We start from the raw sequence: 24,372 nt of genomic DNA, 5'->3' as shown, positions 1-24,372 counted from the left end.
TGGACCTCCCCAGATAAAGAAAGTAGAAGAGTGGACCTTAAAGGATGAAACGTCGAAGTGTTGCAAACCAATGGCGTATTGCAAATTCAAATGCTCTGCTCAACAGCCACGCATATCAGCACTAGGAGGAGAAAGGGGGCCTGCTGGAGCCCCTACCAGAACAATACCAGAAAAGGGCAACAACACAATTGGTAGAAGAGGGGAAGAACAGAGCCAATATGTGCCTGAAATCAGCCCCGAATGCCGCATCAACATCAGTCAGGCAAATGATGATCGGTATCTTAAGACACTCATGGCTGCACATCTCACGATTCAAACCAGAGGTGCAAAGCATCCTTCATGCACCCTTCATTGGGGACCGCCCTTCGAAAGCGTGGTAGAGGAGACCCTAAATCAATTAAAGAAGTACCAGACGTCCAGATCAATGGGGGCTCTACAGTGCAGTGGGGGCATGCAGAGAGGAACCACCCCCTCCAGAAGGCCAGCGGGTAGCAAGAATCTACACCCCACAACCTGGCATCAAATCTACCAGCAAACGTATCAAGCAGGAAAACAATTGCAGCAGCTGTGGCAGCAACAAAGCTGGCTGTACCACCAAGGGAGGCAGTCCGTCAAGGACGTCCATGTGGAAGAGGCCAGTCGCAGAGGGGACATCCCCCTACAACCAAGTGACTTAACATCTGACGTATTAGACACCCCAAAACGACCAGAAGTGTGCAGGCATAGAAGACAAAGCGACAAAAATCAAAACCAAACAGTTCCTCCAGCATGCTGCACCAGTAGGAGGCAGACTAAAACACTTCCTTCAAAAATTGAAGCAATTCTCTTCGGACAAATGGAGTCTAAACATGATACAATACGGTTACTGCATAGAGCTAATCAAAACACCTCCAAACAGAGGCCCAAGAAGGAAGGTACATTCCAAGGGAGAAACACACCTACTTAAAGATGAAGAAGAAATGTTGAAAAAGGAAGCAGAAGAGTTCAATCAATCATTTGTAAAGCGCACTACATACCCGCGAGGGTCTCAAGGCGCTGGGGTGGGAGGGGGTGGGGGCACTACTGATCGAACAGGCAGGTCTTGAGTATCCTCCTGAAGGTCAGCGGGTCTTGGGTCTGTCGTAGGCTCAGTGGGAGGGTGTTCCATGTCTTGGCGGCGAGGTGGGAGAAGGATCTCCCACCGGTGGTTGTTCTTCGGATGCGCGGGACTGTGGTGAGTGAGAGGTCGGCGGAGCATCGCTGGGGCTTGGGGATGTAGAAGGAGAGCAGTCTGTTAAGGTAGGCTGGGCCGGTCTTGTGGAGTGCCTTGTTTGCCTGGGTGAGGAGCTTGAAGGATATCCACTTGTTGACGGGGAGCCAGTGCAGGTTTCTCAGGTGGGGGTTGATGTGGCCGTGACGTGGTACGTCGAGGATCAGTTGTGCTGAGGCGTTTTTGATGCATTGTAGTTGTTTGAGCTTAGTCTGGGCTCCCACGAAGAGTGCGTTTCCGTAGTCGAGTCTGCTGCTGACGGGGGCATGGTTGACTGTCTTTCTTGTATCTGTCGGGATCCATCTGTAGATCATGCAGAGGGTGTAGAAGCAGGAGGAGGAGACGGCGTTGACTTGCTGGGTCATTGAGAGCGTTGAGTCAAGGATGATTCCCAGGTTGCGTGCGTGGTCGGTGGGGGTCGGGGCTGCCGTCCGCCACCAGGAGTCATCCCAGGCTGAAGTGTTGGAGCCGAGGATGAGGACCTCCGTATTGTTCGAGTTCAGCTTAAGAAGGCAGCGACGGCCTTCATTCCTTTGTGGAGGTTGACTTTGGCAGTGATGGGGTCCTTGGTGAGGGAGAGGATCAGCTGAGTGTCGTTGGCGTAGGAGATTATGTTGAGGTTGTGCTCTCGGGCTACCTGTGCGAATGAGGCCATGTAAATGTTGAACAGCTTCGGCTGAGGGAGGATCCCTTGAGTATGCCGTAGATTATCTCGGAGGCTTTGGAACGGAATGGGGGGAGGCGGACGCTCTGGGTTCTGCCGGAGAGGAAGGCGGTGGTCGAATCCAGAGCCTTGTCTCGTATCCTTGAGGCGTGGAGGCGTGCGTGTAGTGTGCGGTGGCAGACGGTGTCGAAGGCAGCAAAGAGGTGTAGGAGGATGAGTGCTGTGGTCTTGCCGTTGTCTAGCAGGGTCCTGATGTCATCGGTGGCTGCGATGAGGGCAGTCTCGGTGCTGTGGTTGCTGTGGAACCCTGACTGGGAAGGGTCCAGGATTCTGTTTTCTTCGAGGTATCGGGTTGGCTGTCGGTTGACAGTTTTCTCAATGACCTTGGCCGGGAAGGGGAGCAAAGTGATGGGCCGGAAGTTCTTGAGGTCTCTTGGGTCTGCCTTAGGTTTTTTGAGTAGGGCGTTGATCTCAGCGTGTTTCCAGATCTCTAGGAAGGTCGCGGTCTCGACGGAGCGATTGATGACGTTGCACAGGTGGGGTGCGATGGAGCTCTTTGCTCTGTTGAAGACGTGGTGCGGGAATGGGTCTGACGGAGAGCCGGAGTGGATTGTGCGCATGGTCTTAATGGTGTCATTGATGCTCCCGCTGGCCCAGGCTAGCAGGGGGTCGGTGTCGATGGTGTGCGGAGGGTCTGTTGTGTCACGGTCTGTTGGGTCTGTCTGGGTGTTGAAGCTGTTGTGGATGTCTGGTTCGAGGCATGTGGGCTGCTGAATTCATATCTGTGCATAGATCGCCGCCTAGTGTTGGGTCCGGATGATTGCACATTGTTGTCCTGGAAGAGTCTTCGAAGTATCACGAGATAGGTGGCTCCTCCCCTGGACTACAGTGCGCATGGGCATCGACTCCATCCTTAGATTGTTTTTTTCCGCCATTGGGTTTGGATGTATATTGGTTCACTCCAGTCGGAATCGATATAAAAAGTTTCTTAAGGCCAAAAGACCTTTATTTTTTTCGTCGGTATTGTCTTCCGATCGGTGCCAGTTCTGTTCCAGCTCAGTTCCCGAGCCGGATATCCAGAAGAGCCACGTGCTTTTCGACGCTGAAGGCCCGGTCAACGCCAGAGGCCTTATCGACGACCCATCATGGAACGGAGCCCGTTCAAGAGATGTCCCGTGTGCAACTCCAAATATCCCCACATCGACGTCCACCCGGTGTGCAATAAGTGTCTGTCGCCGGATCATGATGAAGCCAGTTGCATGGCTTGTTCCTGTTATCGATCCAAGAAGACGCTTATGCATCGACGCGCTGCGCGCAAGGAAGCCCAGCGGACTGCACCGGAGCCAGTGGACATCTTCGATGCCGGGGATGATTAAGGAGCAGACCGGGAGGTTCGGGAGAACCTGTCGGATCCCGCGTCGGAGGTCGACTCCAACTACGACGCTGATGTTGAGATGCTCGATGCGGAGGACGTCGTCGATGAGGTAGGAGATGACGAAGGGGCCTTTGGGGGCCTTGGAAGATAGCTCGAGCGAGGAGCTATGCCCACAAACTGACACTGGGGCCGAAACGCTACATAAGGCTCAGGTCGAGGGATCGCCGCAAGGCCTTACCCAAGATCTTCCAATAAGTTCTACGGCCCCGCCCTCGGGCTCAGCTTCGGACATGTCTAAGGAGCCGCAAACAGCGAAACCGAAAGTGAAAACACCGGTATCGACGCAAACGAGAGCACTTGTGCCTACCTCTAAACCGAAAGTGCATATTGCTTTGGTCGGCTCAAAGTCCTCGGACCTGTCGGCACCGACGAAGCCAAAGAGCGTTGTCGACCCGAAGAAACCTAAAGGCGTCGAGACAAAGTCTAGCCCGCTAAAGGCAAAGGTCAAGGTGGTCGACCCGAACAAATCGGCGCCGAAGACAGTCGACACCGACAAAGGACTCAAGGATCCAAAGGTTCTCGAGCCTCCGCGTCGGCCGGACAAGGCCAAGAGTGGAACAGCCCCCGAGTCCACGTCTGGTGGTGCCTCGAAGGACTCCGAGTCGACGCAACCGTCCGCCTCCTTCTCGAAGCAGGTGGCGGACTCCCTGAAGCGCATCAAGGACAAGGCTTCGGGGGTCGGGCCTAAGGACCCTCCACCTTCTAAGCCTGCCGATAAACCTCAGAAGACCTCGGCGCACATCCACTTCACTCTGCCACCGAAAGTGGTGCCGAAGGCTTTCGTCCCTAAAATGGCAGTCGACGTGCCCAGGAAGGTGTCCACGGTGCCGAAGCAGACAACTGTGGTCCCGGCTGCGAAGCATCGACAGTCCTCGTTCGAAGAGCAACAAGAACAGTTTATCGATGCCGAGAAAGGCAGACTTTCTCTTTATAAAAGAAAAATCGCCCCAGAAAAGCCAATGGAGTCCTATAAAATACCACTAAAATGGAAGAAGGATTCTACTTCCACACCTGTTCTTGTAGAACCTGTATCTCCAGGTGGCCATGATGCCTCACCTACTTATTCCGATGTGGACACTGGAGAGGGTGATAATGACGAATACAGCTATCCTGTGGACACTGATCCAGATGACACAAATGAACCCTGGGCAGATGCTGCTGACCCAGGTGATCCACACACTGCCCCAGACACTCAGGTGTATGCTGTGAAAACGTCGCCTACTGAGGATTCGGCAGCGTTTAATGCCCTCATTGAAAGGGCAGCTAAGAATCATGACGTCCAGCTCCATGCTCACCCCATTGATGTAGACTTTCTTTTCGACACCTTTTCCGCCTCAGAGAGGACTGTCAAGACTGATGTTGAAGGGTGTCTTGAAGCATGCTGGGGATATATTTAAGGAGCCTACAAGGGCCAGGGTAATAAACCCCAGGATTGAAAAAAAGTACAAACCAGCGCCTGGCGACCCTACTTACATTAAGGGACAGTTGCCATTGGACTCTCTTGTTGTTTCCAATGCCCGGAAGAGGGCTAATTCACAAACAACGGGTGATGCTCCTCCCCCAGATAAAGAATCGAAGGTGTTCGAGGCATCAGGGAAAAGGGTAGCAGCTCAAGCGGCAAATATCTGGCGTATTTCAAACACTCAGGCACTCTTAGCCAGGTATGACAGGTCCCATTACGACACACTGGAGACCCTGTTACAGCACCTACCAGATGAATATAAAGAGGCAGCTGAGATGCTCATCCAGGAAGGGAAGCTCATATCAAATGCTTCTATTAAATGTGCACTGGACGCAGCAGTCACCGCGGCCAGAGCTGTTAACACTAGCGCCATGTTGAGACGACATGCCTGGCTCCGAATCTCCGGGTTCAAGCCAGAGTTACAGACCACCATTCTAAATCAGACAGTAAACCCTGATCATCTCTTTGGCCCAGAGGTGGACACCACCTTGGAGAAAATCAAGAAAGACACAGACTGCAAAGTCTATGGGGGCTCTACAGTTGCTGCAGTTCAGGGGTGGTTCTTTTCGTCGCTCAAGCAATAGAGGTGTTTCCAGAGGCCAGCTGTCCCAGAACACACAGTACTATAAAGGTGGCGCACAAACCACATACACCAAACAAAGTAGAGGTGGATATCGTGGAAACAGCGCCAAGGGCAGAGGACGTGGAAACAACAACTCCAGGTCCTCCGCCACTAACAAACAGTGACGCCTTGTCACTGCCCCCGACCATACAACACCTGTCGGGGGGAGACTCCAACAGTTCCTGCCAGTCTGGAAGTCCATCACCACAGACAGGTGGGTCACAAAGATTATCCAGTACGGTTATTGTCTGGAGTTAACATCCACTCCACCCAACATACCCCCAAGACACCGTCCTATGTCCGCAGAGCATTTGCACTTATTGCAGCAGGAGGTACTCGTCATGCTGCAAAAAGGAGCAATCGAGCTCGTGCCTGTGGAGGAAAGAGGCACAGGAGTTTACTCACTGTACTTGATACCAAAAAAGGACGGGTCCCTCAGACCCGTTCTGGACCTCAGACCCCTCAATCAGTACATTCAGTCAGAGCACTTTCACATGCTAACACTGCAGCAGGTCTTACCGTTGCTCAACCGGGGAGATTTTCTCGCAACATTAGATCTAAAGGACGCGTATTTTCATATTCCGCTTCACCCGTCACACAGAAAATACCTCAGGTTCACCATCCAAAATCAACATTACCAGTTCAGGGTCCTACCTTTCGGAGTCACCACAGCACCCAGAGTGTTTACAAAGTGCCTGGCGACGGTGGCGGCACACCTACGGAGACAGAACATTCACGTCTACCCTTATCTGGACGACTGGCTAATCCAGGCAAAGTCGGCCCAGCAGTGTGCCGCCCACATGTCCCACGCCATTCATCTTCTTCACGATCTGGGATTCTCACTGAATTACCCAAAGTCCCACCTGCAACCCGCCCACATACGGCAGTATCTGGGTGCGACGATAGACACTCTGGCAGCCAAAGCACAGCCAAATTCAGTGAGGATCAGCAGCATTCAATCGCTGATACAGAAATTCAGACCTCAACACTCGCTTCAAGCACGAGTGTTCATGCCGTTGATAGACATGATGGCCTCCTGCATCTTCATAGTCCCGCACGCGAGACTACATATGCGTCCGCTTCAGGAGTGCTTAGCACGTCAGTGGACTCAGGCTCACGGACCGTTGAAAGACATAGTGTTGGTAACCGGTCGTGCATACAACTCTCTGCATTGGTGGAATCCACTAAACCTTTGCAAGGGACGACCGTTCCAGGAGCCTGTGCCACAGATCATTCTGACGACGAACGCATCTCTCCAGGGTTGGGGAGCTCATGTACTCCACTACACTGTGCAGGGACTATGGACAACGCAGCGAAAGAGGATGCACATCAACGTTCTTGAACTGATGGCTATCTCCATGTCAATGAAAGCATTCAAAGTACATCTGTGCAACAAGGTCGTGTTGATCCGGACGGACAACATGACGGCTATGTACTACATTCAGAAGCAGGGAGGTACACACTCTCCACAGTTGTCTCATCTGGCTCAGAGCATGTGGAAGTGGGCCATTCAGAGGAACATCTTCCTCATGGCGGAACACCTCCCGGGCAAAGACAATCAGATGGCGGACCTGCTCAGCAGGTACAGCCACCAGATGCACGAGTGGGAGATACATCTATCGGTACTCCACCCGTACTTCCAAAGGTGGGGTCATCCAGAGATAGACCTGTTCGCCACAAAAGAAAATGCCAAATGCCGAAGCTTTGCCGCCAGGTTTCCACACCCACAATCTCAGGGCAATGCGATATGGATGAACTGGTCAGGCAAATTTGCGTACGCTTTTCCCCCAGCACCTCTGATACCGCTGGTGGCACGCAAACTGATGCAACACTCGATGACTCTCATCCTGGTTGCTCCAACGTGGGCACGCCAACCATGGTACACCACGTTTCTGGAACTATCCGTGGTACCGCATCAAAGGCTGCGCCTCACACCCAGGCTTTTGACGCAGAGCCATGGCGACATTCAGCATCCAGATCCGCAACAGCTCAACCTGGCGATCTGGCTCCTGAAATCTTAGAGTTTGACTACCTCAACTTACCTCCTGACTGTATGGACATAATCAGGGAGGCAAGGAAGCCCACCACCAGAGCATGCTATGCGGCGAAGTGGAAGCGGTTTGTCATTTATTGTGCAGACCACAACATCAACCCGCTAGACGCATCTATTCAAAACATCATTTGTTATCTCTTACATCTATACAAATGTAATCTGGCCTATGCTTCCATTCGTATACATTTATCCGCAATGGCGGCTTATCTCCAAAACAGGCAGCACCTTTCCCTTTTCAGGGTGCCTGCCATCAAAGCCTTTCTGGAAGGACTCAAACGAGTCATTCCTCCACGGACCTCACCAGCTCCCGAATGGAACCTTAACGTGGTCCTCACCAGACTAATGGGTTCCCCTTTCGAGCCACTGCATTCATGCGAGATTCAGTTCTTAACATGGAAAGTGGCTTTCCTGATAGCGATTACGTCGCTACGACGAGTTAGTGAACTCCAGGCACTAACTATCCAAGAGCCATTCATACAGATTAATTCCAACAGGGTGGTGCTTTGCACTAACCCTAAGTTCCTTCCTAAGGTAGTTTCACAGTTCCATATCAATCGGACTTTAGAACTGCCTGTGTTCTTCCAAAATCCTGAGTCAGTTGCGGAGAGGATGCTCCACACGCTTGACGTCAAAAGGGCCTTTATGTACTACATTGATAGGACCAGAGATTTTCGGAAGACTAAACAACTATTTGTTGCCTTTTCGCCACAACACAAAGGTAACCCCATTTCCAAGGCTGGTATCGCCAGGTGGATCGTTAAGTGGATCGTTAAGTGTATTCAGATCTGCTATCAGAAAGCCAAGCGCACTCTAACAATTCCCCCGCGGGCCCACTCCACCCGGAAGTTGGGGGCCTCCATGGCTTTCCTTGGAAATATTCCTTTAGAAGACATATGTAGGGCAGCCACGTGGTCTACCACACACACATTTACCAAACACTACTGCGTAGCTGTGCACTCCAAACAGCAGGCAGCTGTAGGGCAGGCTGTTCTAAAAACACTTTTTCAAACTGCTGCAGCTGGCGCGGGCGGCCGCCGCTAATGGAGGGACTGCTATGTATTCTATGCACAGATATGAATTCAGTAGCCCACATGCCTCGAACCGAATATGCTACTTACCAGTATGCATCTGTTCTTGGCATGTAGGGCTGCTGGCATTCATATCGCCCGCCCTCCTCCCCGGCGCCTGTATGTCTTCCTCAGTCTCCCTCACCATGCTTGGCTTCGGGACGGCGAGTTCCCTGAGAATATTCGGGAGCAGCTCATTGATCTTCAGTTTGATGGCAGCCTGTTGTTCCATGCTCCGGCTGACTCTGCCATCCAGAGGTCCATGCACTGTAAAGCTCCAGGAGGCCCTCAGTGCTCCTGGTACCAGTCTTCTAGACCCAGACAGCAAACTATGGTTGCTGCCGACCAGAGACACGATTCTGCCCTCCTGCTGAGCCAAGCTTGTAAATGTAAATGTACAGGAATTTATATAGCGCAAATCACCGAGCGGTTTCTAAGCGCTTGCTTAGGGAACCCGTCCTGGTATTCCCCTGTGAGATAACCCCGGCAGGGTATCCGCAAGGTGAAAGCCAGGCATCCCTCCGCGAGGGGCCGTTGTGGAGATTAAGCAAGCTATTGCCCAGAGTCGCAGAGTATGAACCCGTGAATCGAGTAGGCACCAGAGCGAGAATTGTCGAGTCCATGGACATTTTTAGGACTCAAGACCCTGCCGAGCCGGGAATTGAACCCTGGTCCCAGGCTGACCTCTGCTTCCAGGTCTGCCTCCTCTAACCAGTGAGCCACACTTCTCCACATCTTGAGTGGGGAAGACAGGAAAATAGGTGTTCGAGGCATGTGAGCTGTAGATGACATTCCATCTAGTGTTGGGTCTGGATGTATGCAAGTTGTTTTGGGGTGCTCATATTAAACCGAATCATTCAGGGTCGTAGGTCAGGGTGCTCTTCTATTAACCCTTATTCTCTATCCTAGGTTGAGGTGCTCATATACTGAGCCTAATCTTTCAGGCTCATGGTCTCTGCAATAGTGTCACTTTCTCATATTTGTTTTTTAACACGGGCTGTCCAGTTGTGGTTCAAGCTGTCCTGCCGTACGTTTAGAACTGAGACGGACAACGTGCAGAACTTGGTGGCTGAAGGGGCTGTACTAACTGCAACTGTCTGTTTGCGCAATGGATTTGGGGTTTGTGTCCAGATGCATTGTGAGTTTGGGCAGAGAGTATCATTAGTAACCTCAACACTGAAAGCTTTAAGACAGATTGTTACAGATAAGTAACTTTTTCCTTACTAGCAAAGTTTTTTTTCTTCTTTTGGTGTTCCTCTTGTTCTCCCATGTGTAGTAAGTATATCAGGTTAAGCTGTAAAGGAGGGTCAGGTTATAGTCTACTCTGCCAGGGTCAGCTGTAAAGGAGGGTCAGGTTACAGTCTACTCTGCCAGGGTCAGCTGTAGAGGAGGTCAGGTTGTAGTCTACTCTGCGAGGGTCAGCTGTAGAGGTCAGGTTACAGTCTACTCTGCCAGGGTCAGCTGTAAAGGAGGTCAGGTTATAGTCTACTCTGCCAGGGTCAGCTGTAAAGGAGGTCAGGTTATAGTCTACTCTGCCAGGGTCAGCTGTAAAGGAGGTCAGGTTATAGTCTACTCTGCCAGGGTCAGCTGTAAAGGAGGGTCAGGTTATAGTCTACTCTGCCAGGGTCAGCTGTAAAGGAGGTCAGGTTATAGTCTACTCTGCCAGGGTCAGCTGTAAAGGAGGTCAGGTTATAGTCAACTCTGCCAGGGTCAGCTGTAAAGGAGGTCAGGTTATAGTCTTCTCTGCCAGGGTCAGCTGTAAAGGAGGTCACGTTATAGTCTACTCTACCAGGGTCAGCTGTAAAGGAGGGTCGGGTAATAGTCTACTCTACCAGGGTCAGCTGTAAAGGAGGTCAGGTTATAGTCTACTCTACCAGGGTCCGCTGTAAAGGAGGGTCGGGTAATAGTCTACTCTATCAGGGTCAGCTGTAAAGGAGGGTCAGGTTATAGTCTACTCTGCCAGGGTCAGCTGTAAAGGAGGTCAGGTTATAGTCTACTCTGCCAGGGTCAGCTGTAAAGGAGGGTCGGGTAATAGTCTACTCTACCAGGGTCAGCTGTAAAGGAGGGTCAGGTTATAGTCTACTCTACCAGGGTCCGCTGTAAAGGAGGGTCGGGTAATAGTCTACTCTATCAGGGTCAGCTGTAAAGGAGGGTCAGGTTATAGTCTACTCTGCCAGGGTCAGCTGTAAAGGAGGTCAGGTTATAGTCTACTCTGCCAGGGTCAGCTGTAAAGGAGGGTGAGGTTATAGTCTACTCTACCAGGGTCAGCTGTAAAGGAGGTCAGGTTATAGTCTACTCTACCAGGGTCAGCTGTAAAGGAGGTCAGGTTATAGTCTATTCTCTCCCAGGTTCAGCTGTAAAGGAGGTCAGGTTATAGTCTACTCTGCCAGGGTCAGCTGTAAAGGAGGTCAGGTTATAGTCTACTCTAAGAGGGTCAGCTGTGAAGGTCAGGTTATAGTCTACTCTGCCAGGGTCAGCTGTAAAGGAGGTCAGGTTGTAGTCTACTGTGCCAGGGTCAGCTGTAAAGGAGGTCAGGTTATAGTCTACTGTGCCAGGGTCAGCTGTAAAGGTCAGGTTATAGTCTACTCTGCCAGGGCCAGCTGTAAAGGAGGTCAGGTTGTAGTCTACTCTGCCAGGGTCAGCTGTAGAGGAGGTCAGGTTATAGTCTACTCTGCCGGGGTCAGCTGTAAAGGAGGTCAGGTTATAGTCTATTCTCTCCCAGGTTCAGCTGTAAAGGAGGGTCAGGTTATAGTCCACTCTGCCAGGGTCAGCTATAAATGAGGTCAGGTTATAGTCTACTCTGCCAGGGTCAGCTGTAAAGGAAGTCAGGTTGTAGTCTACTGTGCCGGGGTCAGCTGTAAAGGAGGTCAGGTTATAGTCTACTCTGCCAGGGTCAGCTATAAATGAGGTCAGGTTATAGTCTACTCTGCCAGGGTCAGCTGTAAAGGAGGTCAGGTTGTAGTCTACTGTGCCAGGGTCAGCTGTAAAGGAGGTCAGGTTATAGTCTACTCTGCCAGGGTCAGCTGTAAAGGTCAGGTTATAGTCTACTCTACCAGGGTCAGCTGTAAAGGAGGTCAGGTTATAGTCTACTCTGCCAGGGTCAGCTGTAAAGGAGGTCAGGTTATAGTCTACTGTGCCAGGGTCAGCTGTAAAGGAGGTCCGGTTATAGTCTACTCTGCCAGGGTCAGCTGTAAAGGAGAGTGAGGTTATAGTCTACTCTGCCAGGTTCAGCTGTAAAGGAGGTCAGGTTATAGTCTACTCTACCAGGGTCAGCTGTAAAGGAGGTCAGGTTACAGTCTACTCTACCAGGGTCAGCTGTAAATGAGGGCCAGGTTATAGTCTACCTGGGTCAGCTGTAAGGGTCAGGTTATAGTCTACTCTGCCAGGGTCAGCTGTAAAGGAGGGTGAGGTTACAGTCTACTCTGCCAGGGTCAGCTGTAAAGGAGGTCAGGTTATAGTGTACTGTGCCAGGGTCAGCTGTAAAGGAGGTCAGGTTATAGTCTACTGTGCCAGGGTCAGCTGTAAAGGAGGGTCAGGTTATAGTCTATTCTCTCCCAGGTTCAGTAGTAAAGGAGGTCAGGTTATAGTCTACTCTGCCAGGGTCAGCTGTAAAGGAGGTCGGGTTATAGTCTACTGTGCCAGGGTCAGCTGTAAAGGTCAGGTTATAGTCTACTCTGCCAGGGTCAGCTGTAAAGGAGGTCAGGTTATAGTCTACTCTACCAGGGTCAGCTGTAAAGGAGGTCGGGTTATAGTCTACTGTGCCAGGGTCAGCTGTAAAGGTCAGGTTATAGTCTACTCTGCCAGGGTCAGCTGTAAATGAGGTCAGGTTACAGTCTACTCTGCCAGGGTCAGCTGTAAAGGAGGTCAGGTTATAGTCTACTCTACCAGAGTCAGCTGTAAAGGAGGCTCAGGGTATAGTCTACTCTACCAGGGTCAGCTGTAAAGGAGGTCAGGTTATAGTCTACTCTGCCAGGGTCAGCTGTAAAGGAGGGTGAGGTTATAGACTACTCTACCAGGGTCAGCTGTAAAGGAGGTCAGGTTATAGTCTACTCTGCCAGGGTCAGCTGTAAAGGAGGTCAGGTTACAGTCTACTCTACCAGGGTCAGCTGTAAAGGAGGTCAGGTTATAGTCTACTGTGCCAGGGTCAGCTGTACAGGAGGGTGAGGTTATAGTCTACTCTGCCAGGTTCAGCTGTAAAGGAGGGTCAGGTTATAGTCTACTCTGCCAGGGTCAGCTGTAAAGGAGGTCAGGTTATAGTCTACTCTGCCAGGGTCAGCTGTAGAGGTCAGGTTACAGTCTACTCTGCCAGGGTCAGCTGTAAAGGAGGTCAGGTTATAGTCTACTCTGCCAGGGTCAGCTGTAAAGGAGGTCAGGTTATAGTCTACTCTGCCAGGGTCAGCTGTAAAGGAGGGTCAGGTTATAGTCTACTCTGCCAGGGTCAGCTGTAAAGGAGGTCAGGTTATAGTCTACTCTGCCAGGGTCAGCTGTAAAGGAGGTCAGGTTATAGTCAACTCTGCCAGGGTCAGCTGTAAAGGAGGTCAGGTTATAGTCTTCTCTGCCAGGGTCAGCTGTAAAGGAGGGTCGGGTAATAGTCTACTCTACCAGGGTCAGCTGTAAAGGAGGGTCAGGTTATAGTCTACTCTACCAGGGTCCACTGTAAAGGAGGGTCGGGTAATAGTCTACTCTACCAGGGTCAGCTGTAAAGGAGGGTCAGGTTATAGTCTACTCTACCAGGGTCAGCTGTAAAGGAGGGTCGGGTAATAGTCTACTCTACCAGGGTCAGCTGTAAAGGAGGTCAGGTTATAGTCTACTCTGCCAGGATCAGCTGTAAAGGAGGTCAGGTTATAGTCTACTCTAAGAGGGTCAGCTGTGAAGGTCAGGTTATAGTCTACTCTGCCAGGGTCAGCTGTAAAGGAGGTCAGGTTGTAGTCTACTGTGCCAGGGTCAGCTGTAAAGGAGGTCAGGTTATAGTCTACTGTGCCAGGGTCAGCTGTAAAGGTCAGGTTATAGTCTACTCTACCAGGGTCAGCTGTAAAGGTCAGGTTGTAGTCTACTGTGCCGGGGTCAGCTGTAAAGGAGGTCAGGTTATAGTCTACTCTGCCAGGGTCAGCTATAAATGAGGTCAGGTTATAGTCTACTGTGCCAGGGTCAGCTGTAAAGGAGGTCAGGTTGTAGTCTACTGTGCCAGGGTCAGCTGTAAAGGAGGTCAGGTTATAGTCTACTCTGCCAGGGTAAGCTGTAAAGGTCAGGTTATAGTCTACTCTACCAGGGTCAGCTGTAAAGGAGGTCAGGTTATAGTCTACTCTGCCCGGGTCAGCTGTAAAGGAGGTCAGGTTATAGTCTACTGTGCCAGGGTCAGCTGTAAAGGAGGTCCGGTTATAGTCTACTCTGCCAGGGTCAGCTGTAAAGGAGAGTGAGGTTATAGTCTACTCTGCCAGGTTCAGCTGTAAAGGAGGTCAGGTTACAGTCTACTCTACCAGGGTCAGCTGTAAATGAGGGCCAGGTTATAGTCTACCTGGGTCAGCTGTAAGGGTCAGGTTATAGTCTACTCTGCCAGGGTCAGCTGTAAAGGAGGGTGAGGTTACAGTCTACTCTGCCAGGGTCAGCTGTAAAGGAGGTCAGGTTATAGTGTACTGTGCCAGGGTCAGCTGTAAAGGAGGTCAGGTTATAGTCTACTGTGCCAGGGTCAGCTGTAAAGGAGGGTCAGGTTATAGTCTATTCTCTCCCAGGTTCAGTAGTAAAGGAGGTCAGGTTATAGTCTACTCTGCCAGGGTCAGCTGTAAAGGAGGTCGGGTTATAGTCTACTGTGCCAGGGTCAGCTGTAAAGGTCAGGTTATAGTCTACTCTGCCAGGGTCAGCTGTAAAGGAGGTCAGGTTATAGTCTACTCTACCAGGGTCAGCTGTAAAGGAGGTCGGGTTATAGTCTACTGTGCCAGGGTCAGCTGTAAAGGTCAGGTTATAGTCTACTCTGCCAGGGTCAGCTGTAAATGAGGTCAGGTTACAGTCTACTCTGCCAGGGTCAGCTGTAAAGGAGGTCAGGTTATAGTCTACTCTACCAGAGTCAGCTGTAAAGGAGGCTCAGGGTATAGTCTACTCTACCAGGGTCAGCTGTAAAGGAGGTCAGGTTATAGTCTACTCTGCCAGGGTCAGCTGTAAAGGAGGGTGAGGTTATAGACTACTCTACCAGGGTCAGCTGTAAAGGAGGTCAGGTTATAGTCTACTCTGCCAGGGTCAGCTGTAAAGGAGGTCAGGTTACAGTCTACTCTACCAGGGTCAGCTGTAAAGGAGGTCAGGTTATAGTCTACTGTGCCAGGGTCAGCTGTACAGGAGGGTGAGGTTATAGTCTACTCTGCCAGGTTCAGCTGTAAAGGAGGGTCAGGTTATAGTCTACTCTGCCAGGGTCAGCTGTAAAGGAGGTCAGGTTATAGTCTACTCTGCCAGGGTCAGCTGTAGAGGTCAGGTTACAGTCTACTCTGCCAGGGTCAGCTGTAAAGGAGGTCAGGTTATAGTCTACTCTGCCAGGGTCAGCTGTAAAGGAGGTCAGGTTATAGTCTACTCTGCCAGGGTCAGCTGTAAAGGAGGGTCAGGTTATAGTCTACTCTGCCAGGGTCAGCTGTAAAGGAGGTCAGGTTATAGTCTACTCTGCCAGGGTCAGCTGTAAAGGAGGTCAGGTTATAGTCAACTCTGCCAGGGTCAGCTGTAAAGGAGGTCAGGTTATAGTCTTCTCTGCCAGGGTCAGCTGTAAAGGAGGGTCGGGTAATAGTCTACTCTACCAGGGTCAGCTGTAAAGGAGGGTCAGGTTATAGTCTACTCTACCAGGGTCCACTGTAAAGGAGGGTCGGGTAATAGTCTACTCTACCAGGGTCAGCTGTAAAGGAGGGTCAGGTTATAGTCTACTCTACCAGGGTCAGCTGTAAAGGAGGGTCGGGTAATAGTCTACTCTACCAGGGTCAGCTGTAAAGGAGGTCAGGTTATAGTCTACTCTGCCAGGATCAGCTGTAAAGGAGGTCAGGTTATAGTCTACTCTAAGAGGGTCAGCTGTGAAGGTCAGGTTATAGTCTACTCTGCCAGGGTCAGCTGTAAAGGAGGTCAGGTTGTAGTCTACTGTGCCAGGGTCAGCTGTAAAGGAGGTCAGGTTATAGTCTACTGTGCCAGGGTCAGCTGTAAAGGTCAGGTTATAGTCTACTCTACCAGGGTCAGCTGTAAAGGTCAGGTTGTAGTCTACTGTGCCGGGGTCAGCTGTAAAGGAGGTCAGGTTATAGTCTACTCTGCCAGGGTCAGCTATAAATGAGGTCAGGTTATAGTCTACTGTGCCAGGGTCAGCTGTAAAGGAGGTCAGGTTGTAGTCTACTGTGCCAGGGTCAGCTGTAAAGGAGGTCAGGTTATAGTCTACTCTGCCAGGGTAAGCTGTAAAGGTCAGGTTATAGTCTACTCTACCAGGGTCAGCTGTAAAGGAGGTCAGGTTATAGTCTACTCTGCCCGGGTCAGCTGTAAAGGAGGTCAGGTTATAGTCTACTGTGCCAGGGTCAGCTGTAAAGGAGGTCCGGTTATAGTCTACTCTGCCAGGGTCAGCTGTAAAGGAGAGTGAGGTTATAGTCTACTCTGCCAGGTTCAGCTGTAAAGGAGGTCAGGTTACAGTCTACTCTACCAGGGTCAGCTGTAAATGAGGGCCAGGTTATAGTCTACCAGGGTCAGCTGTAAGGGTCAGGTTATAGTCTACTCGGCCAGGGTCAGCTGTAAAGGAGGTCAGGTTATAGTCTACTCTACGAGGGTCAGCTGTGAAGGAGGGTCAGGTTATAGTCTACCAGGGTCAGCTGTAAAGGTCAGGTTATAGTCTACTCTGCCAGGGTCAGCTGTAAAGGAGGGTCAGGTTATAGTCTATTCTCTCCCAGGTTCAGCAGTAAAGGAGGCCAGGTTATAGTCTACTCTGCCAGGGTCAGCTATAAATGAGGTCAGGTTATAGTCTACTCTACCAGGGTCAGCTGTAAAGGTCAGGTTATAGTCTACTCTGCCAGGGTCAGCTGTAAAGGAGGTCAGGTTATAGTCTACTCTACCAGGGTCAGCTGTAAAGGAGGTCAGGTTATAGTCTACTGTGCCAGGGTCAGCTGTAAAGGTCAGGTTATAGTCTACTGTGCCAGGGTCAGCTGTAAAGGAGGTCAGGTTATAGTCTACTCTGCCTGGGTCAGCTGTAAAGGAGGTCAGGTTATAGTCTACTCTGCCAGGGTCAGCTGTAAAGGAGATCAGGTTGTAGTCTACTCTGCCAGGGTCAGCTGTAAAGGAGGTCAGGTTATAGTCTACTCTGCCAGGGTCAGCTGTAAAGGAGGTCAGGTTGTAGTCTACTCTGCCAGGGTCAGCTGTAAAGGAGGGTCAGGTTATAGTCTACTGTGCCAGGGTCAGCTATAAAGGAGGTCAGGTTGTAGTCTACTCTACCAGGGTCAGCTGTAAAGGAGGTCAGGTTATAGTCTACTCTGCCAGGGTCAGCTGTAAAGGAGGTCAGGTTGTAGTCTACTCTACCAGGGTCAGCTGTAAAGGAGGTCAGGTTATAGTCTTCTCTGCCAGGGTCAGCTGTAAAGGAGGTCAGGTTATAGTCTACTCTACCAGGGTCAGCTGTAAAGGAGGTCGGGTTATAGTCTACTGTGCCAGGGTCAGCTGTAAAGGTCAGGTTATAGTCTACTGTGCCAGGGTCAGCTGTAAAGGAGGTCAGGTTATAGTCTACTCTGCCTGGGTCAGCTGTAAAGGAGGTCAGGTTATAGTCTACTCTGCCAGGGTCGGCTGTAAAGGAGATCAGGTTGTAGTCTACTGTGCCAGGTTCAGCTGTAAAGGAGGTCAGGTTACAGTCTACTCTACCAGGGTCAGCTGTAAAGGAGGTCAGGTTACAGTCTACTCTGCCAGGGTCAGCTGTAAAGGAGGGTCAGGTTATAGTCTACTGTGCCAGGGTCAGCTGTAAAGGAGGTCAGGTTGTAGTCTACTCTACCAGGGTCAGCTGTAAAGGAGGTCAGGTTATAGTCTACTCTGCCAGGGTCAGCTGTAAAGGAGGTCAGGTTATAGTCTACTGTGCCAGGGTCAGCTGTAAAGGTGGTCAGGTTATAGTCTACTGTGCCAGGGTCAGCTGTAAAGGAGGTCAGGTTATAGTCTACTCTGCCAGGGTCAGCTGTAAAGGAGGTCAGGTTATAGTCTACTGTGCCAGGGTCAGCTGTAAAGGAGGTCAGGTTATAGTCTACTCTGCCAGGGTCAGCTGTAAAGAAGGTCAGGTTACAGTCTACTCTGCCAGGGTCAGCTGTAAAGGAGGGTCAGGTTATAGTCTACTGTGCCAGGGTCAGCTGTAAAGGTCAGGTTATAGTCTACTGTGCCAGGTTCAGCTGTAAAGGAGGTCAGGTTACAGTCTACTCTACCAGGGTCAGCTGTAAAGGAGGTCGGGTTATAGCCTACTCTACCAGGGTCAGCTGTAAAGGAGGTCAGGTTATAGTCTACTGTGCCTGGTTCAGCTGTAAAGGAGGTCAGGTTATAGTCTACTCTGCCAGCGTCAGCTGTAAAGGAGGTCAGGTTATAGTCTACTCTACCAGGGTCAGCTGTAAAGGAGGTCAGGTTATAGTCTACTCTGCCAGGGTCAGCTGTAAAGGAGGTCAGGTTACAGTCTACTCTACCAGGGTCAGCTGTAAAGGAGGGCCAGGTTCTGCGGTAAAGAATGTCGGGGTGTAGTCTTCTCTAGCAGGTTCAGCTTCAAAGGTCAGGTTATAGTCTACGGGGAGGGTTCATGTTTCCTAGGGAATGTCCTGGCAGGCTGGGATGTCATCTTGTAAAAAGCGTGACTCCTTTCTCTTTATCCCTCTTACTGCAGATCAACAGAACTTCAACGTGACGCTTGAGAACATACTGACCCGCTGCCTGGAGAACCAGCGCAAGTGGAACGGGCTCATGGAGGAGATGTCGGATGACATGTGGATGAGTGAGGTGCAGGAGTTGGGCCACCTGAGGAAGCATGAAGGCCTCCGCGGCAGACACCTGCTCTATGTCCCATCAGCCGAGCGCCTTCTGAACGCCAACTCATTGGTCTTCCCGTGTATCTCACACGCTTTGCAGTGGATCACTCAAGGCCGCGACCCAGAGTTTCGACACCCCCCTGCCAAGGGACTGCATCAGCACACAGTGGCTGCCAGCGGAGCTGTCCTGCTGAAGGAGGCCACCACGGTGCAGGTGCTGGTCACAGGAAGTCTGCACCTGGTGGGCGGAGTCTTGAAGCTGCTCGACCAGTCTCTGTCTCAATAACCCAGTGCCATGGCTGGTATCTGCAGGCTCTCTGGACGCCACAGATACTGTGCTCCTGAAAACAGTTTTAAATTAATCAGATGATCTTACTTGAATATTTATCTCTGCATCTGAGGACTCTGGCACTAAAGTTATGGATGTGCAGAGAAGGGACCCAGGGGGGAGGGAGCAAGGGTTGCCTTTTTGTAAAAACCCAATCAGTAAACTAAGCAGATTGTCTCTTGTGTTACTGTGGCTGAAGATTTTGCCTTTTTTACATTCAATGTAGATAAAGGCTTCTTCCCTCAGCCAGGAGAGGAGCTGACAAGTGCCCGCTCACACCTAGGATGGTTGTGGAGCTGAGATTGGGGTGAAGTTGTACTCAGTTGGCCAAAGGCCCAAGCAAAACATCGTATTCTACTTGAGTCTAAAGGAACAAGGAATAGATGTTACACATTATTGGGGTGTTAATCAATCATTAGATCTTTATTGGAGTCATAAAGCGCATCCATAAAAGCAATTCCACACAAAAGATACGATCAGCCGTGCAAAATACATTGATACATTTCATTTCACTTTCCAAAGATAAATTACACTTGCAATATAAAACACGAAGTCCCCCATTTTGCTTTGTTAATAAATTACCGACCTCTATATGTAAACATAGCCACATCTTGATCTTGTTAAAACAATGTAGTTATAATTCCTCCTACTACAGTTCTTTCCTCCTTTATATTTGTGCTTTTTGATATATATATACACTAAGTGGAAGGAACTAGAGTCGCTTTTTACTAGCGTAAGAAACCGCCCATAGGAATGATGACATTCTGCCGCACACCTCTAGTGCTGGCAGACATTGTAAAAACAAGTATGGGGGGCCGTGTGTGTAATAAGCAGGATAGCCTACCTCTCTCTATACACCGTGTAAAACTTCTAAAAACCACATGCACAGTATCCTGAGGCATCCTATCATCACAAGGGCAGTTAGGGAGAGTTGGAGACCATCATTCATGATGGGAACGGTAATTAACCTATGAAATATGTCCACTCTTAAACGCGTGAGAATATACCCATGGCGAGTATTTATTTAAAACACTTTTAAGATGAAGCTGTATATTAAAAGTACTTAAAATTAGTAGATTTTTTAAAACACTTGGTTTTCAAAGTTCGGTAGTCAATTTTAATGTATCCAGATGTACCATGGTTAGCGTTTCTCTGCTAATCTTTCCTAATGATTCTGTTTTCTCGAAATACTCTGGGTGCGCCATATCACAAAAGAACCTCTGGACATACGCCGACCATGCACTACGTGGATGCGAGACTGATTTTAGACCATCACCAAATAGAACCAATCCTATTGAGGCCCAAACTCTAGACATCAGATCACACAGACCTTAATTGTGCACTATCTTTAATCCAGTCTGTCACAAAGGGAACGCCAAGTTTCGGCATGAGATACATATACTAAGGTGCTTTTTGGGACTGCCAATAGGTATCTAAAAAAATAATTTTCTACTAGCTGCACACCTTCGTTCTTCTTATCCCCCATACTGTGCTTTGTAGATCTTCACCATCCTCTCCGGGGGCTTTGAGCCCAATCGCGTTGCAAAGGTTCTAAGAGCCCAACATGCCTTCGTGTATAGTTTCTGTCTGTTGTCGATTGCATTATTCCAAGAACTGGCTTTATCGAATAGGACCCCTAGATAAGAGGTGTCAGTGAACTCAATCTTTGAACCGGATATTATGTCCCTACATTTCATGGATTTCTTACTGCATTTCATAATGTATGTTTGTGAATGGTTCACCTGGAGGCCCAGTTCTCTCATATAATGGACAAAGCTCTTAAGCAGCAACTGTAAGGCCAGAGGGGTGCGAGCCATAAGGACTGCGCTGTCTGCGTAAAGGAGGGCCGGGACAGACGCCTATTTGTGGAAGATCTTTTACAAGTGTCACTAGGTCCTCCCCCACAGTGTTGATATGTAGTGAGAAGAGGAAAGGAGCTGGGATACAACCCTGCCTCACCCTTCTCCACGGCGAACGTTTCTGTGCATTCTCCCCTGGCACCATGCCTAACCCAGGCTCTGCACTCCGTAGAAAGGTCTCTCAATAAACTAATAATCGGGATCCCTACCCCCAAATCTTTCAGTTTTGACCACAGTTTGTGTACCATGCAGTCAAACGCTGATGAAAGATCAAACGAATGCTAGATCGAGTATCCCCTTACTCATCCTCAAATATTTCCCAAAAATTATATTTAGATTAAGGCTTTTCTCTATCTTGCCAATCCCAGTGCTAAACCCATTTGAAGGTTGAACAATTTCTGGTGTGTTTCAGCCTAATTCTGTAGCCTCTCCAAGATTATACGTCCTGCTATCTTGGCTAGGGAGTCAATCTGGGAGATAGACCTGTAACGGGCAGGTTTTAGGCAATCTCCCTTTTTAGGTCTTGCCTGAGCGAGCCAGCGCGCATGCGCTGCTGTGCGAGGCTTCTGGTAAGGACTTTTAACACTGAACACACACTTGTGCTTTTTTTCTGCTCACACACTATTGGCCTTTGCGTGCGTCTTTCTAAGAAAGACTTGGTTTTTAGAACACAAGGGAACCCAATAGGAGGCCTTGGGACCGTGGGTTAGTTAACTTATTACAAAGAACAGGGGTCCTAAGGATTTACAGTATGACAAGAGAATAATAATATAGACTACAATCAGTGCTATATTTTTTTCAGCGCCCAGCCGGGCGTGGGTTTATTCAAGGAATAATGTAGAGTCGTGTTGACCCAAAGAGGGGCCAAGATAAGCGGCGGGATGGGGTACAGTCCTGTACCTATCCCAAAAGGTTTGAAAAACCAATCAAAGCAAGAGAGATAGAAGGAAGAAGGAAGTTTTTCAGGCAAGAAACAAGTTGTTGAGCCAGAGGGTGACTTGCAATTACAGTAAACAGTTTCACAAGATTCACCCTACAGTGTAAACAATTTCAAGTATACATATTAAATCATATGTTACACTGTATAGCGCGTCGACGTTTCGATCCCTAAGGGCTCATAATAAACTGGGATCATCATCAGGACAGTTTTACAATTAATGCCTGCATTTCTATGCGAAAGCCTTCAAGGGCCAAAATTGCGGGTATGATGGCAAGAGATTATTTTCTTCCCGGTGCAAGGAGCTTGTTACTGGCGCTACTTGGAGCAGTCGCAAGGGGTTGGCGATGGTTGTTCCGAATGGAGGAGAGATTTCCTCCTACCGGTTCAAGGAGCTGGATGCTGGCTACGCTTGATGTAGCCGTCAGAGGGGAGTAACACCGGAACGTAATCCGTTTGGAGGAGATTAATCCGTGTGGAGGAGAAGGTAGTCTCCTTTGATTAGCTCCAACGATTATGCTTGCTTCTCAATCGAAGCGGCGGCAGGGCGGGTGAAGCTCGAACACAGCACAGCGGATTCGCGCTGCAAGTGAAAGGGGTAGAAGTCCATCGAGCTTCACCCGCCCCGCCGCCGCTTCAATTGAGAAGCAAGCATAATCGTTGGAGCTAATCAACGGAGACTACCTTCTCCACACGGATTAATCTCCTCCAAACGGATTACTTTCCGCTGTTACTCCCCTCTAACGGCTACATCAAGCGTAGCCAGCATCCAGCTCCTTGAACCGGTAGGAGGAAATCTCTCCTCCATTCGGAACAACCATCGCCAACCCCTTGCGACTGCTCCAAGTAGCGCCAGTAACAAGCTCCTTGCACCGGGAAGAAAATAATCTCTTGCCATCATACCCACAATTTTGGCCCTTGAAGGCGTTCGCATAGAAATGCAGGCATTAATTGTAAAACTGTCCTGATGATGATCCCAGTTTATTATGAGCCCTTAGGGATCGAAACGTCGACGCGCTATACAGTGTAACATATGATTTTAATATGTATACTTGAAATTGTTTACACTGTAGGGTGAATCTTGTGAAACTGTTTACTGTAATTGCAAGTCACCCTCTGGCTCAACAACTTGTTTCTTGCCTGAAAAACTTCCTTCTTCCTTCTATCTCTCTTGCTTTGATTGGTTTTTCAAACCTTTTGGGATAGGTACAGGATTGTACCCCATCTCGCCGCTTATCTTGGCCCCTCTTTGGGTCAACACGACTCTACATTATTCCTTGAATAAACCCACGCCCGGCTGGGCGTTGAAAAAAATATAGCACTGATTGTAGTCTACATTATTATTCTCTTGTCATACTGTAAATCCTTAGGACCCCTGTTCTTTGTAATAAGTTTTATAAGAAAGACAGCACACAATTGGCCGAAGGCAGGTGCATGTCCCGCCTTCACTCTCCCCAGGCCTAGGGAGCTCTGGAGTGAGCAGCACCGCAGCCGGGTGCCAGCTGCATACCTCACATTCCTTGCATTGTGCGCGCACCCCACTTGTTTCTCTACTTGTATTAAGGTCAGAGGATTGTTAACGCATGGAAGCCTCCAGGCTAGTCGATGGTACACACTATTAGCGGTATGAGTTTTTCATCTGAGGAGTCACACTACGTTTGTTTCTATGACCTGTCGTCCCGTGGGGTAATGCATGCTTATCTTGCATGAAGGGGAGTCTGACAGCTCAGAGGGTTAAGTCGTCATTGCTTACGGCTAAGTGCAAGCACTGTGTGACTACAGCTTTGAGCAGCACTTGCTGGCCGGCTTTCCAACCCCCTGGGGTGTGGGAGACCTCACCTCTCTTGGTCCAGTGGGGGACACCAAACCCCCCTCCCCACCCCCATCCCCCAGATCTAGACTTTGCATGTTTTACAGCAGCTCGTTCTCTGTACAAACAATGGTGTCACCTGGTTGTGCTCTTGGGTTCGGATCGTTGGTCGGGGTGGGGGAAGGGAAGTACAGAATTGATACATTTCCCCGTGCCTTGTACACTGTACAGAAGCCTCTTCAGAGGATCTGTGGTACATCCACTGAAGCCAGCGATGTACTTTGAGGGTCGGGTCGCTCCCAGGGTACAAGTCCTAAACAAGCATTTGCAAAGCAATAGGTCTCGCTTTTGTGCGAGTTTGAGCTCTTGGCATCGTAAATGACAATGCCTTTTAGTTATGTTTTGTTTTTTAAAACCTAAATAAAAGGCATTGTCATTTACAATTCCAATAGCTTAAACTCCCGCAAATGCGAGACCTGTTGCATTGTAAATGCTTATTCTAGACTGTGATTGATTCTCTCCATGTTGTTAAAAGGCCTGTAGTGTGTGCGGCCCTCCATACTATGGTCAATAGTGGCGCTCACAAGGCAATGTGGCTCTTGTATAAATCTACTGGGATGGCATCGGGTCCTGGCATTTTGCTACTTTTACTCACTTGAATTGCGTTGGTGACTTCTTCCAGGGACATTAAGGCAATCGACTGAGTTTGGTTGGAAATTAATTCCTCACTTTTAATAACTCCCTTGACCTGTGACCTAGAGAAGTGCTTAATCCATTCTTCCCCTAATATTGCTTTCAATTTTGTGAAGGTCATCTGTACTCCATGGGGATGAATTAACTATCTTCCGGAAGGTTCTTTCTCTTTTACAGTCACTTGCCTGCTGTAATGTTTCCCAGGCAGCCTCT

The 24,372-nt window shown here is 49.6% G+C and overlaps 1 protein-coding gene across 5 annotated transcripts in view; it reads left to right on the top strand.

The window, feature by feature from the left end:
* FPGS (folylpolyglutamate synthase) overlaps positions 1-19,054 on the top strand; it is a 393,648-nt gene extending 374,594 nt beyond the window's left edge. For all 5 annotated transcript variants that reach the window (XM_086950762.1, XM_086950761.1, XM_086950765.1 and 2 more), the window contains one exon: positions 18,391-19,054. In XM_086950762.1, the coding sequence (XP_086806888.1) occupies positions 18,391-18,818 (428 nt within the window). In that variant the 3' untranslated portion in view covers positions 18,819-19,054. The remainder of the gene's footprint in view (positions 1-18,390) is intronic.
* The last annotated feature ends 5,318 nt before the right edge of the window (positions 19,055-24,372 follow it).

Source organism: Lissotriton vulgaris, unplaced genomic scaffold (assembly GCF_964263255.1).
Source record: "Lissotriton vulgaris unplaced genomic scaffold, aLisVul1.2 SCAFFOLD_995, whole genome shotgun sequence".
Taxonomy (NCBI): Eukaryota; Metazoa; Chordata; class Amphibia; order Caudata; family Salamandridae; genus Lissotriton; species Lissotriton vulgaris.
This window is presented reverse-complemented; position numbering and strand designations above follow the sequence as displayed.